Raw genomic sequence first — 14,891 nt, forward strand, 5'->3', positions numbered from 1 at the left:
TGCTCTATAGTCTCCCAGGGGCAGAGGAGAGCCCGCAGATCTGCTTCTCCCTCTCTGACATCTAAAGTTCCAAGGGGAGGAGCTCTCCCCTCCATTCTCGGGTGCCAGCCTTACAGCACCCACCCTTTATCTGCTCCTTCTCTGTTTTCCTCCTCCTGTTCCTGATTTATCTGGGGTTGCCAAGCCATGCCCGATTCTGATGGAGTCAAGGAGCCTGCGATGGGAGCTTTCTACACAGATAATAGTATCCCTGGTTTGGATAGATATATTTGTGTTTCCTTTTCACGGGCATCTAGTGAAATGCTGATTCACATTCCCAAGACTCCTCAACCTTTCTTGTGGAGGCCCAGTGGCACAGAGGTCTCTAGAGCTGTACCCTTGTTTACAGCATTCTTTAGGATGGATCATTGGGTTTGTGCTGAATTCTGATCTATTGCAGATCATATTTGAGAATGAAGACACTGCAAAGATGATCAAGACATGCCAAGTGGCTCACATCCTTTTACCCCGCCCCATACAAAAAATATCTGCTCTTCTTCAGACTCCTTTCTTTGTCTTTTTAGTTGTGGTGTGCAGCTGGTGTCAACTTGACAGGTTGGAAGCCTGTGGAACCAGATACTGGAAATGGGCAGAAACCAGATCCAGGATGTGATCCTCTCACTTGCGACCGAGAAGCAGAAGGAGAGAGCACCAAGAGTAACCACACATCGCCAGAAAAGAAAAAGGTTGGGGAAGAGAGCTGTCCATTTCTCCCATTTTCCTTCTTATACATTTAAGTGTGACTTCCTGAGCTATTTTTCATAAGCTGGATACACAGCAAAGCAACAATCATGCACTGTAACATCAATTTGGCATACACCATGCTTTTTTAATGAAGCATTTGTGGTTCTACAGGAGATATAAATACTGGATTTAGTGGCTGGTACCTGGGCTGCACTTAGATGAGAGAGGGGCTACTGTACATTTTGAACAAGATGCAAATACCAGCCATGGGGCAGGGGAGCTATTATGATCAGGGGCACAGTGGGGACAAAGGGTTAAATGCCAGCAATCCCTTTTTATGGTGGGGATCCCTCAGCAGTTATTTAGGTGTTTTGAATCCATAGAATTGCTAATAACATGAATAGCACAGTCCTAAAAATAACACAGAGGGAGGCGATTGTAAATCATCTCGCCCAGAGACACTGGCAATCTTAAACATCTGTGAGACCCTGTGATCATGTAGAAGCCCAACAGGTATGGGAAATCTCAGGAACTGGGGCTCAGTGTGGCCCTCCAAGCTTCTTTCTCACACCAGCTACCCCTGCTACTCATGCTGCTTCGCATTCCTCGAGTGTTTTTGCCCTTGAGCACCAATACTGCCTTTTGCTTGCCTGGATGGAGAAACAGGTATTTAGAAACAGCTGTACTGTACAAAGCTAACACTTATATCCAGTGCTCCTCCTAGTTTTACCCCTGGCCCTCTGAAGGTTGCCCAGAAAAGGAATGCAGCCCTTGAGCTGAGAAAAGGCTCCCCACTCATACCCTAGAGATTCATTGTGAATATGCTTTTGCACTCAGCGCCTCCCTGCCTCCCGCATTCCATGCTGGAGTGAGAGCCAGGTACTGAGACGAACTGTGAGTGAAACCTGTTCCCCGTCCCTGGGGTGAACTTGCAAGGATAATTACCCTCAATCATCCTTGTTTTTCCTTCGCCAACGATCTCCCGCTGTCGTGGGAGCTGCCTCCATTAAGGCAGACCGGAACCGGAAGCCTTCCCACCAACCACATTCTCTCCCTCTCTCTCTCTGCATTTTTGCTGTTCTGCAGGCCAGAGAGTTGCACGAGATGGATGCCACATCCAGCAGAGTGTGGATCCTCACGAGCACCTTGTCTACAAGCAAAGTTGTGATCATAGATGCCAACCAGCCAGGGACGGTGGTGGATCATTTCACCGTATGCAATGCTCACGTCCTTTGCATCTCCAGCATTCCAGGTAAGTGAATGACTCATCATAGCAGTTCAGGTGCTGTTTCCAAAGCTGGCAAGCCCGCAGGGAAGGAGATCACAACCTAGAATATGAAAGGGATCTTGCCAGTTCCACCCATAAGGCAGGTATTTTAAAAACCATAAGTCGTGCACACTTGAAATGTGGTACTGTAGTGAATCAGGGTTTGTGTATTGGCCCTGGGGCTGGGCTCTGTCAGCCCTGCTCTCACTCACTCGTCCACACACAGAGAGATGTAAACAAACATATAACCTCTCTTCTACGGGCAGAGGAGAAATTATGTCTGGTTAAGGGTTTTAATGTGAACCTAAATAATTTACACTTTCTGAAACAGTATGCAAATCGAAACATAGCCTATCCTGAAGAAAAGAAACAGAAACATAGCTATCCTTTCAAATTTAAGCTCCTCTGAATTTTGTTATGCAGTTCTCTCCTGAAAAAATGTGTTTAAAAAATTGTCTGTTAGAGGAAAGGATGCATACAAATTAATGAAAATAACATACAAAGCATATGTTTTGCAAAGAGTATGAATATCAGTCAAAAGTGCATGCAGAATGTATATTAGGAGAAAATTGCACTGAAATGCTGCTTAGTTTTAATGAGTACTCTTTTTAAGGAAATGTACATTAAAAAAAATTACTGCAGAAATGTGAACTTAAGCTTGGAAAAGTTAGAATAAAAGAAAACAGAACTGACGAATTTGGCCTACTCCCCCCACGCGCAAATGTGCACATACACATGCGCACACAGAACCTCTTCTCCCCCACAAAAAGCCAAACCTCCTTAAAACAGCAGTCATAATAGAAAACAAATGCTAGCAATACTTGCAGCTGTCAGGGTAAAGGCTAAGCTAGACATGACATTAGGTGCATGTTTGCATTGAACACGTACGTTTTTAAAAATACAAATAGTTGCCGTGGAACGGGGCTGATAGGATTCATTTTATGAAACAATGTGGGTTTTTTACAGTTTTGAGAAATGTATTGTACCAAAATTGGTACAATATGTACCAATGTATTGTACCATCCCTTATGAATGTCAATGTATAAATAGCAGTCATGATTTTACTATTGCTCTGGAATATACCAGTCATCCACATTCATTCATTTCATTTCATTTCATTGCCTGATTGTTTCACATTAAAACATAATGAAGCAATGTAACAATAAAAAAAAATTAAGTCCAATGCAGATAACAGTCTGAGATTAAAAACCTTCACTTAAAAGACTTCATGGGAAAGGAAGATCTTTAGCAGGCAGAAGTATAATTTTAGCATGAGCAAGGAGCATTATTGGAACTTGGCACAACTTGGCCTGGCATGCTGATAAGGCTGTTGAGCACAGACATTGTATACAGTGACCCAGGATGCTTTCCTTTTCCTTCTTTGCAGCGGCCTGTGACACTGACTATCCTCCTGGAGAAATTTTTCTGGAAGGGGACATAAATCCTGAAGAGTCCTCTGAAACCGACGGCGTCTTGGCGGGCATCACCCTGGTGGGCTGTGCGACCCGGTGCAATGTGCCCAGCAGCAACTGCTCGTCCCGCGGAGACACTCCAGTGCTGGATAAAGGACAGAGTATGTCTCAGGTCACCATATGTGTATGTCAGTGAAGGGTTGCCTTTCTTCTTTAAATGCACCCATTTTACAGGTTTCAATGAAAAGGCTTCAAATTCAGCTATATGGAGCAAACACAGAGCAGTCAAATGACCGAAACACGTAATGAAATCGTGATGTCCACAAATGTCTTTCCCAGTGTAAATAATGGGAATATTTCCTGCTCATCAGGGAGGAAGGAAAAGAGAAAAGAATGATGGGAAAGACAAAAGAAGGGGAGGAGCTGACAGGTGTGTGTGTGTGTGTGTGTGTGTGTGTGTGTGTGTATAAAGCTTGAGTTTGACTGAAATCTTAAAACATGTTGCCACTACAGAGTAAGTACAGTGGTACCTCAGGTTACAGACGCTTCAGGTTACAGACTCCGCTAACCCAGAAATAGTACCTCGGGTTAAGAACTTTGCTTCAGGATGAGAACAGAAATTGCATGGCGGTGGCGCAGCAGCAGTGGGAGGCCCCATTAGCTAAAGTGGTACCTCAGGTTAAGAACAGTTTCAGATTAAGAACGGACCTCCGGAACGAATTAAGTTCTTAACCCGAGCTACCACTGTACTATTAAAAGATTAACTTCTGAGTAAACATCACTGCTTTGAATAAGATTTCTTGTGAGTGCTGCTAAAAAGGCAGGTTATCTGAATTCAGCCGGGAAATGACAATAAATCTTCTTTTCCTTCTGGAAACCCCCCTATGTGGAAATTATCATAATTCTGTTCAGAAATATGCTCCTTCACAGGGTGTTAGTCACATCCACACCATATTGAAAGCACTCTTATACCACTTTAACTGTCATGGCTTTCCCCAAATAATCCTGGCGCCTGTAGTTTGTTAAGGAAGCTGAGAGTTGTTCCCCCACAGAGCTGCAATTCCCTGCACCCGTAACAAACTACAGCTCCCAGGATTCCTTGGGGGAAAGCCATGACTTTTAAAGCTGTTTATGACGAGGCGTCAGAGGTCCTTATATTTGTGGTGGAAGGAAAGGGATGATGGAGTAGAGAAGGTATGACATTAGTTCCAGCCAAGCCAAATCCAGTAAAGAGAAGGTGCTGGCAGGCTTCATAGTGAGGGGTGAAGCCTCAGGATACACCTACCCAATGCCCCACCGAGGGACTACTGTGTTGTATTCAGCGGGGAAATAAAAGTGTGATGTGACACCCTGTCCTTAATAAAAACAACTGTGGTTGCAGCTATATGTGGGAAGGAAGAGAAGGGCATGGATACAGGGTCTTTTGGGGGGTTTCCCAACAAGCAGTCAGCTGATACTGCAGCTGGCTGTTCATCTGATGGACATAACCTTCCTTCTCTAGAGTATCCCATCTCTTGCCTTTTCCTTCTGCTTTCCTGCCTTCAGATGAGGTGCCTGCCGTGAGCAACGGCAAGATCAACCAGTCCCAGTCCACCGAGGAAGCGACAGAAGCTACAGAGGTGCCAGAGAATGGGGTACACGAAATGGAGCCAGCCCAAGTCCGCCCGGGCCCCCTTACGGAACATGTGTTTACAGACCCAACCCCAGTTCAAGTGCCTGTGAGGCAAAACAGGTAGGGGGAATGCTCCTTAAAGCCTGCTCTTCCTTGTCTTGAATGAGGAGGCTTATTAATTCAGGACAGACAAGAGAAAGTATTTAATTAAAGAATTCACTCCTCCCAATCCATAGCGATGGCCACCAACCTGGGTGGCTTTAAGAGGGAATTAGATGTATTCATGTGGGATAAGGCTATCAATGCCTATTAGTCACAAAGGCTATGTTCTACCTCTAGTGTCTAAGGCAGGGTACCTCTTAAGACCAGCTGCAGGGAGCTGCAGGAGGGGGACATGTTGTTGTACCCAGGTCCTGCTTGCAGCCTTCCCATAAGCCCATTATGAGAATAGGATCCTGGGACAAGGTGGGCCTTGGGCCTGTTCCAAGAGGGCTTTTCTTACATCCCTGTCAGTTTTATTGACAGTCCAAGAGAGGGGCCTGGAGAAATCACATCAGTGCTGCTAATGCAGCAAAAACAACACGGGAGGCAGTAGTTGCAAGATATTAGTCTCTGCAGCCACAGCAGCAGCTGTGATTCTCCAGCGGTCTGACTTCACCTCCAGAGATGCGCTCTCTCTCCATTGGATTCCAACAGTTTTTAAAACCATTTTCGACATAGCCTCCGAGGCAGCTAACAAACCGAATGAAAATGTCACAAAACGGAGTGCAAACATTTAAGGCAGAACCGTGTTAAGAATCGGTTAACAAACTTGCCTGTAGCAAAGCAAAAGTAATATTTTTCAGTTTATTGCCTAGCCCCAACCTGTAGTGTGTTTTCCCCCCACCCCCTCCACAGTGAAAACGGGCAGCCAAAGATGGAGTCGAGCACAGCAGCCCAGGAGCAAGAGGCAAATGGAAACGCGGCTGGCACTACCACAAGCGCGGCCCCTACCATGTGGCTGGGAGCACAGAATGGCTGGTATGTCTCTCTAGCCCACAGTGGTGGCTTGGCGAACCATTGATAACGTCGGTCTCTAGTCTCCAGGCAAGAAGCATTGAAAACAGCATAGTGCAAGGCAGAATGATGGAATAATTGGGTTCAGAGCAAAAGCAAACCCCCCCCCCCCAGATGAAAACACTTTTTAGCAGAGTTGGGGGACCTGTGTCAGTCTAGATGCTGATATATTCCAACTCCCATCAGAGCTAGCCAGCATGGGGGTGTTGATGGGAGTCTCAGTCCAACAACATCTGGAAGAAATTAGGTGTCCCGGTCAACCCCATATTAGAACTTGTAGGGGAATCTGCCAGCAATGTGACTTACTGTCAGGGTCCAGCATGGGGCCGAGAGGCCATTCTGCAAACAATCGGCTGTTGGGGTCCTGGGGTGCAAAGCTGGCTGTCAGTCCAGGGGCCCCAGATATGAGCAGTTTAGTCCCAGGCAAGTGGAGGCTGACTTGCAAAAGCAACAACCAGAGCAGGTGGGCAGGAAGGCTAATTCAAGGCAGGCTGGGAGGTCAGATAGAGGAAGCGTGACATTGCACAGTCCAAGCAGTGAGCACACCGCCCAGAACGGAGAGGCAAGCTTTGAAGCAGAGGTTTCACAGGGCGTGGTAGAAGACGATTGGTCAGCTGATGGGCTGCTCAGTTAGGCTCCATTCCTGGCATTTCTAGGTAGGACTGGGGAAATCCCGTCTGAAATTGTGGATAGCTGCTGCCAGTCAGTGTAGACAACACTGGGCTAGATGAACCAATGAGTCTGACACAGTGTAAGGCAGCTTCCTGCACACTACTTTATAGCCCAAATTGGTGTGGGGCTCGGGGACCGTACTGCCTAACTAAGCTACCTTTCCCCCAGGTTGTATGTGCACTCAGCAGTCTCAAACTGGAAGAAATGTCTACACTCAATCAAACTGAAGGATTCAGTGCTGAGCCTGGTGTAAGTAGAGATGCTGAACTTGGTGTCTATGAATTGATACATAACTAACTATGGATATTCACATCTTTTAAAAAACTTGCTTGTCTGGTCAGGAGAGGGACTGTATCTCTGTAGAAGAGCACCTGTGTCACATGGAGAAGGTCCAGATTCAGTCCTTGGCATCTCCTGCTTTAAAATGTGCCTGGTGGTGGTGGGTTATGGGAAAATCCCTCTACCTAACACCTTGGAGAGCCATCACTAGTTCAGAGCTGATAGCAGCACTCAGCTGGACCAACGATATAGGAAAGCAGCTTTCTATATAAAGGGGAAAGGACTGCAGCTCAGTTGTAGAGTGCATGGTTATGCAGAAGATCTCTGGCTCAGTTCCTTCTTGTTAAAAGGGAATCAGTTGATGTGAAATATCTCTTCCTGAGACCCTGCCAGTGAGAGGGATGCTACTAGGCTAAATAGGCAAATGATCTGACCCTGGTAGAAAGCAATTTCCCATGTTCCATATTCCATATTTGCATTAGACATGGAATTTTAGAGTTGGGAGGCACTCTGAGGGTCATTTAGTCCAACTGCCTGCAATGCAGGAATTGTACCATGGAACTTCATTCTCCACCAAGATTCCCAAAATATTTAAATTATGTAAACCAAAGGCTGAAGAGTCATACCACCCATCTCCCCGAAGAAACCAGAACCAGCAGAAATCCTGCTCAACCCCCAACCTGCAAACAGCACAATCTTTTGACAGTTCAGAAGGCCTTGCCAACGACCCTAAGGGGCTCGAAAATTTTCTTTTTTGTTTTAAATTGAGAGCTTAGATCACCAAGACGTTGAATTCATTGCCTGTTTCCTGTGCTTGCATGGTGCGATCATACAATATTACTTAACTCACAGTTGTTGTTCATGTTCCTGCACAGTGTTATTACGTGCCTTGCTTTGAAACTAATCCTTCCCCCCCCCCCCATCCCATGTACATTCAGGCATGTGAAAGGACGTGTTCTAGTGGCCCTGGCTGATGGAACCCTAGCCATATTCCATCGAGGAGAAGGTAGGTCCAACATTGTGGGGAATGATGCAGTTTTGCTGTAAAGCTGGGGAAAGGCCTTGCAGTCAGATTTGGGAAATCAGGACTGGTGGGATTCAAAGGGACAAGTTTTCCTTCCATGGAAGCTTTCCTCCTAGTTAGAGGAGTAGAGGTATTTTAGGGGTGGGGGATAGGATTTCAGTTGGAACCACACGGGGTCAAAGTGTTAAAGCCCTTCCTCCTGCATACCACAGTTCTGATCCAACTACCTGTCCAGAGCAAGCTTCCATAGAATCAACAGAATTGCAGAGTCAGAAGGATGCAGGAATCACAGCTAAAGAATCCCTAACAGATGGCCAGCCAACCTCTGTTTCAAAACCTCACATATAGTTTGACCCTGACTTATCTGCATATCCTAACTAACAGAACCTGGCAATCAAAAGAGACTTTAGTACATGCCGCAGAAGCTTGGGAAATCCCAGCTTTCCAATGTACAAATATGAAACCATTCTAGATTTGCTTCTCCCTGATCCAGCCCACATGGGTGGAGGAGAGCAAGAGCACCCCTGCTTTGGTTATTTTTCCTCCTCTGACCCTTGTTACTCAAGCAAGACTTGAACTGAAACAGGAAGCCCTCTTATACTCCTTCCTGTCCAAGAGCATCCAATGGCCAGTGGTGGGTGGAGTCTGTCCAGGGTCTGAAAGTACTTCCCTGAGAAGCTGCCCCCTGCAGTTCAGTGGCTCACCACACAGGGCAGATCCCAGAAACACCTGATACATCAAGACCACTGAGAATCAAACCAGTCCTCTCTACCCATCTTCTTCCTTCTTTCCTGTGCGTTTATCTCTAGACGGTCAGTGGGACCTCAGCAATTACCATCTCATGGACCTGGGTCACACACACCATTCTATTCGCTGCATGGCTGTGGTGTATGACCGAGTGTGGTGCGGCTACAAGAACAAAATCCACGTCATCCAGCCCAAAACGATGCAGATAGAGGTATGGCGAGGGTGTCTCTGAACGAAGGAACATGGCAGAGAATCTAGGAATGCTTTCTAACTAAAAGTACTGTTGGGATTGAAAGTGTTTATTGGCTCATTCATCAATGAAGGCTTTGGGTGGCTAATTCATGTGAGCCTGTTTTAATCAAAAAGGTCAAGATTTTTTACTGGGGAAATTGCAATTTAAGGGCACCATCTTTTATTGCTAAGATCTCTCATTTGGGGTGAAGGAGGCATCCAACGGAATTGGGTAGTCGGGATTTGCCAATGTGGTAGCCGCTTTACACCTGGAGACACCTTCTCTGACCTTCCCAGGCTTCCCTCCTCAGTTGAAGGAAGCAGGCATGGTTCCCCTCCTATTTTATCCTGTGAGGATAAAGCAATCCTGGGAGGTAGGTTAGGAGGAGAGATAGTAAACAACCAGATCCAACTGAGTTTCGGGGTCAGGGCACCGGACCCTCAGCCTGAGAAGAGGTGCTATTTCCTGAACATCATTTCCTGAACGACGACTCTGGCGATTAAGACCATTTCCAACCATTGTGGAAACCCTGAGAATATTTTCCTTTTCTCCATGCCCTTTCCAGAAGTCCTTTGATGCTCACCCTCGCCGGGAGAGCCAGATCCGACAGCTGGCTTGGATTGGGGACGGTGTTTGGGTTTCCATCCGCCTGGATTCTACGCTGAGGCTGTACCATGCTCACACCCATCAGCATCTCCAGGATGTAGACATTGAGCCCTATGTCAGCAAAATGTTAGGTAAATGAAACAGCACGAGAGACAGCCCTTGGGAGCAGGGGTGGGGACTAGTGCTGTATGTATGTATGAATGAATGAATATGATCTTGGCCTTTTCAGTGACCTACACTACCCTAACTAACTCTGTTTGTGCCTCTCATCCAGGCACCGGAAAGCTGGGTTTCTCATTTGTGCGGATTACAGCGTTACTCATTGCTGGCAACCGTCTGTGGGTAGGGACAGGCAACGGGGTTGTCATTTCCATCCCTTTGACGGAGAGTAAGTCCATTTTCATTTCTTCTGCTGTATGCGTTTTTCCTCTGTATGTGATTTTCTCAAACCGCTTCCCCCTCCTAGCAAGAGGATTTTCTGTGTGTGGATTCCACCCCTTCACACAAGCTGACCCAAATCCAGCAGACTTTGTTTTTAAAGCTTGCATTCATCCAGCTCTTAACTCGTTGCAGTAAAGTTAGCACAACGAATATCCATTGCAGATTGTGCTTATCACAGAGGCAAACGTTAAGCTTACAAGCAAATGCATCTAAACAAGGCCCATTGGTTATTCTTTTTTTTAAAATGAAAAGTGTCACATCCAGTATTAGTCCTACTCCGAGAAGACCCATTGACATTACTGGACCTAACTTAGTCACGTTCATTCATTTCATTGGGTCTACCCTGAGAAAAACCTAGTTGAAGACCACCTAATGGATCTACTCTGGGTGAATGTTAGATGGATACAACCCCAGATTTGGAATGCATGATTTTGAAAGGAGGGCTAGTGTGGGAGTGTGCTTAATTCCACCTCCCCAGTGTCTGAACGCACAACTGCTTTTCCCTCTGTAAGGGATTTGAATACAAACATCTGCAATGCCACATGCATAATGCAATGTAGATTTTCTATTTTTCTGTACCTGACTTCCCAAGGCCTTTGTATTTTTCCAGTATGTCTTTTTTGTGACATGCTGCAGCTCACAATGTTTTCAGAATGGAGTCCTCTGCAAAGTAATTTAGCCATGAGACACCAGTGTGGTGTGGCAGTTGAGTGAGGTGGTGCAAATAATGTGGTTGGTCATAGGTTTAGAGATCTAGAGACAGCTCTGAGCACAAAGGTTCCCAAACTATGGGACACAAACTCTCCGAGATCTGCAAAAGAGATGCGTTGGGTTTTTTCTCAGACCAGAGATGAAGTGGACATGTAGTGGGAAAGAGTTATGATATTGCTTGATGGAATTTGGGGCAAGGCAATAAACTCCAAAAGAGCTGTTCCCAATCACAGTAGACAGTCCTGGACTAGACATACAAGTAGCCTGAACTGGTTGAAGGCAGCATCCTCTGTTCCTAAATCATGATGGGTTTGGGGCCTAATGCCAGTTTTCTGGTCTTCTATCATTTGGCGAGTCCACTGGAATGTGCCCTCCTGTCCTCTAGGGGGCATGTGTTCATCAGAGGATCCATGGAGAACAAGGGATGGGTCCCAGTCCCTGCATGTGGCTTCCCACCTCAGAGGCAACACCTAGTGGTGCAAAATGGAGATGCAAAGCAGTACTCTGGGTGGATAATTCTCTGACTTCTAAGCACCTGTTGCTGAGACAGCATTTAGTATCAAGTCTCTTAATATTTTCTTATTATTATTTGGTTGTAATGCTGTGCCTCTTGTTAAAAGAAACATATTTTTGTAAAGGAACTAAATGTCAATGTGCTCCTTTTGCTGCTGCTTCCAGTAATTGCTGTTTTCTTCTCTTCCCCAACTTGTGGCCTCTGTTCCTATTTTCCCCTTCCTGCTCTCCCTCACTTCCTCCTCCTAGCTGTAGTCCTCCACCGAGGTCAGCTCCTTGGGCTCAGGGGTAAGTCCAAGACCTCTTTCCGTCTAGATTCCAGATGCCATCCTATATCTAACCCACTGACTTCTCCATCCTTTAATCCATCCGCTCACTTTTCTTCCTCTGCCTATTCATTCATTCATTCATTCATCTCTCATTTTCATTTGAAATTGCCAAAAAAATGTAGGAGTGGAAACATTCTTGTGAATCCGTGTTAGGAACGTTGAGCAGATCATCACTTCTGAAGGCCTCCCTTGCATGTTAAAGTTTCAGACCCTTTCCTTTCTGTTTCTATCTCGTGATGAAAGAAGGTGATGAAGCAGAAATGTGGTCATATGCCTAGGAATTCTTAACATAGCTATACATTTAAACAGAACAACAACAACAACAACAACAACAACAACAACAACAACAACAACAACAACAACAAAACCCCACAAGTAGCACTTGTACCACTTCAGAAGACAGAGTGGAAATTGCATGTGAGGACAGTGACAGCCCTACCACTGGCAAAACAGTGCTGAGGGCTCCAGGGTTTCCCCCATTCCAAACATGTCAAATGATTTGAAATATTTGAAAGTGCATCCTTAACCCAGCCACTTTTATTTTGAAAACAAAGCTGAAGCTGACATGGGGCCCCCAATCTGGAAAATATTCCTAATCCAGATTGGGTGTCAGTTTCCTGATTATAATCACTCCCTTCCTGGATGTGATTTGCCCACAAAGGTACTTTTTGCAGTGAACTGTGCCTTAGGCTGGCAAAAAGCTGGGGTGAGGAGGGTAGAATTTCAGCAGGAAACTCATCAAGGTGCTTTCCAGACTGCAGTTGCTTTTCTTCAAAAAATACAACCAGCCAATTTAAGCATGCTTTTACAGACCCGCGCATAATGTAACTCTGGGTCAGTTCAAAAACCTCCTGCAGAATAGCTCCCCTCCCCACTGGCAGAGGAAGGGGTGTGCGGTGGGTGCATTCTGCCCCGGGTGTCTGTCAGCATCGCCCTAGAGCCAGTGCACCAACTGGACTCTTGCACTTCAACCCCGACTGGGCTAGGCGAGCTGGGTAGCACCGCCAGAGACCTCCTTTCTCACAGGAACAGGTCACAGTGCTGTGGACTCACAGCTTAGAGCTGAGAGCACCGGATTCACTGTCTCAATAATACAGTCGTTGCGCAGCAGAGTCTTGCAGAGTATAAACCACTCGGAGAGCAGCTCTGTAGAATATCTTCCTTTTATTCTATAACTACAACTATGATACAAAGCTATATACAGAGCTGAATATTCTAAGCATAAATCAATGCTACACTGAGAGTCTGCAGCTGCTCTTAGCAGCAACCTTATCTCTAGGATCTCTAACACTCTCACTCTCTCCGATACACTGACTGACTGACTCTCTCTCTCACACACAGAGATGTTGCTGGGCAGAATAAGTAGATAGGCAGGACACGCCTCCTTCTCTCTGGAGAGTCAGCAGAGACCATCAGGAGATGGTCAGGAGATTCTTGGGTATGGGAGGGGTGAAATCTCCTCAGTGTCATCCCTGAGGGGGTGGGTGACATCGCCGCCCCGCCCCCCTGGGATGCTAGCCCCGCCCCCGCAGTCAGCTAGCCCTGCCTCCGGGTACACAGTATATGCACTGCTCCAGGTGCCAGAGCAGCTAGCTCCATTTCTGCCCCTCCCCCACCTTCTTGGAGCTCTCCCTAGCAAAACAAAAGGGACATTTTTAAAAAAATTGAAAGCAATGAAACCACTTCCAGACCAGCCACATTTCTCTTTACAAGTGTTAAATATGCTTTTGGAAATCTTTGTCTCAACTCATGGAGCTGTACTTCCCAGGGTTCTCTGGGGAGAGAAGAGACGGATTCTTTATTATGTGGTCTTAGTCCTGATAGAACTGAACAAAATAAAACCAGCAACCATATAAGTAGAATATCATAACATACAAAATATGTTAGACTGGGTTGTAATACATAGGTGATATAAAATATCAGGAATAGCCAAGTCTGATCCTTTTAGAAAAACTTGATACAAGAGAGGAGAGGAACTGAAACATATTTATCAACACACAGTTCTCAGCAGGCTCCATCTCAGGATATGGCTCTAAGTAAATCTTTTTATACTAATTACCCCCAGTCTGGGGAGATGTTTATTCTCCAGGAGAACACCGTAAGATCTAAAATGTACTAGCTTGAGCTACGATCCGAAATCTTAAAATGAGATGTTATTTTTTCAAGGGTAGGCGACATTTTAAAAGTTGCTAGGAACAGACCAGATTGTCAAGCCAGATGTTACTGGACTTTCCCCTCCTGACAATTGGACAGGAGAAGGAATTCATGGCGCTAACGCTTTGTAGGATAATTAAACCAGTTTAGCCATGCGTAGTGCAGTCAGCCCTTACGTTTCCCCCTCCTTATTGCTTGCTTTTAATTTGTGTGTGTGTGTTGCCTTCAGCCAATAAGACATCCCCAACATCTGGAGAAGGGAACCGGCCTGGTGGGATCATCCACGTGTACGGCAGCGACGACAGCAATGACAAGTCTGCCAGCAGTTTTATCCCTTACTGCTCCATGGCTCAAGCCCAGCTCTGCTTCCATGGTCACCGTGACGCGGTCAAATTCTTTGTCTCTGTGCCTGGTAAGCAGAACATCTAAAGTACTCCATGAATGCAATTCTGTCAGTGCATCGTTATGCTGAGAGCTTATCGTGAAACCTGAAGGCTTATGCAGAATTCTGAGGCTCTTTCCATTGCAATGGCCTTTCCTATGATGTTCAATAACATCTTAAGAATCGCCCTGCTGGATCAAGTCCAGGGCATAGCTATCTGGCCCAGCATCCTTTTCTCACTGGGGTCAAACAGATGCCCCAGTGAGAAACCCAAAAGGACTTGAGTGCAAACAGCATTCTCGCCACGGGTGATTCCCAGTAACTTTGGGGGCCATTCTGCCAGTGACATTGGAGGTAGACCCGTCAGGATGATAGTAGTGTTGATAGCCTTATCCTCCATCATTTTGGTTGCCCAAAGCTCAGTGGTGTATATCAGCTGCTCAGAACAAGCTCTGGATTCTTTCAGGTAACGTTCTGGCAACACTGAACGGGAGTGTGCTAGACAGCCCCTCCGAGAACCCCAGCACGGCCACCATCGAGGCTGAGGGCCAGAAGCTGAAGAACGTCCTGGTGCTCAGTGGTGGGGAAGGGTACATTGACTTCCGGATTGGTGAGTTCTTTTACATATATATCCTCATTGTGCAGAGCAGCTATGAGTAAAGGACAAGCTGACGTAGAGGTTGCTAAGGAAGAAAGTTCTGTTATTATTTATTGAATTTATATAGCGCCCA

General features: G+C 46.0%; 1 protein-coding gene across 3 annotated transcripts in view; it reads left to right on the forward strand.

Moving 5' to 3' along the window:
- The window catches only part of MAPK8IP3 (mitogen-activated protein kinase 8 interacting protein 3), an 84,251-nt gene that overhangs the window by 63,137 nt on the left and 6,223 nt on the right, over positions 1 to 14,891 (forward strand). For all 3 annotated transcript variants that reach the window (XM_081170312.1, XM_081170310.1, XM_081170311.1), the window contains 13 exons: positions 564 to 725; positions 1,810 to 1,975; positions 3,378 to 3,563; positions 4,948 to 5,134; positions 5,912 to 6,034; positions 6,911 to 6,991; positions 7,960 to 8,027; positions 8,855 to 9,003; positions 9,590 to 9,761; positions 9,905 to 10,018; positions 11,545 to 11,583; positions 14,008 to 14,190; positions 14,627 to 14,770. In XM_081170312.1, the coding sequence (XP_081026438.1) occupies positions 564 to 725; positions 1,810 to 1,975; positions 3,378 to 3,563; positions 4,948 to 5,134; positions 5,912 to 6,034; positions 6,911 to 6,991; positions 7,960 to 8,027; positions 8,855 to 9,003; positions 9,590 to 9,761; positions 9,905 to 10,018; positions 11,545 to 11,583; positions 14,008 to 14,190; positions 14,627 to 14,770 (1,774 nt within the window). The remainder of the gene's footprint in view (positions 1 to 563; positions 726 to 1,809; positions 1,976 to 3,377; positions 3,564 to 4,947; positions 5,135 to 5,911; positions 6,035 to 6,910; positions 6,992 to 7,959; positions 8,028 to 8,854; positions 9,004 to 9,589; positions 9,762 to 9,904; positions 10,019 to 11,544; positions 11,584 to 14,007; positions 14,191 to 14,626; positions 14,771 to 14,891) is intronic.

The sequence above is a fragment of the Podarcis bocagei genome (assembly GCF_964188305.1).
Source record: "Podarcis bocagei genome assembly, chromosome: 14".
Taxonomy (NCBI): Eukaryota; Metazoa; Chordata; class Lepidosauria; order Squamata; family Lacertidae; genus Podarcis; species Podarcis bocagei.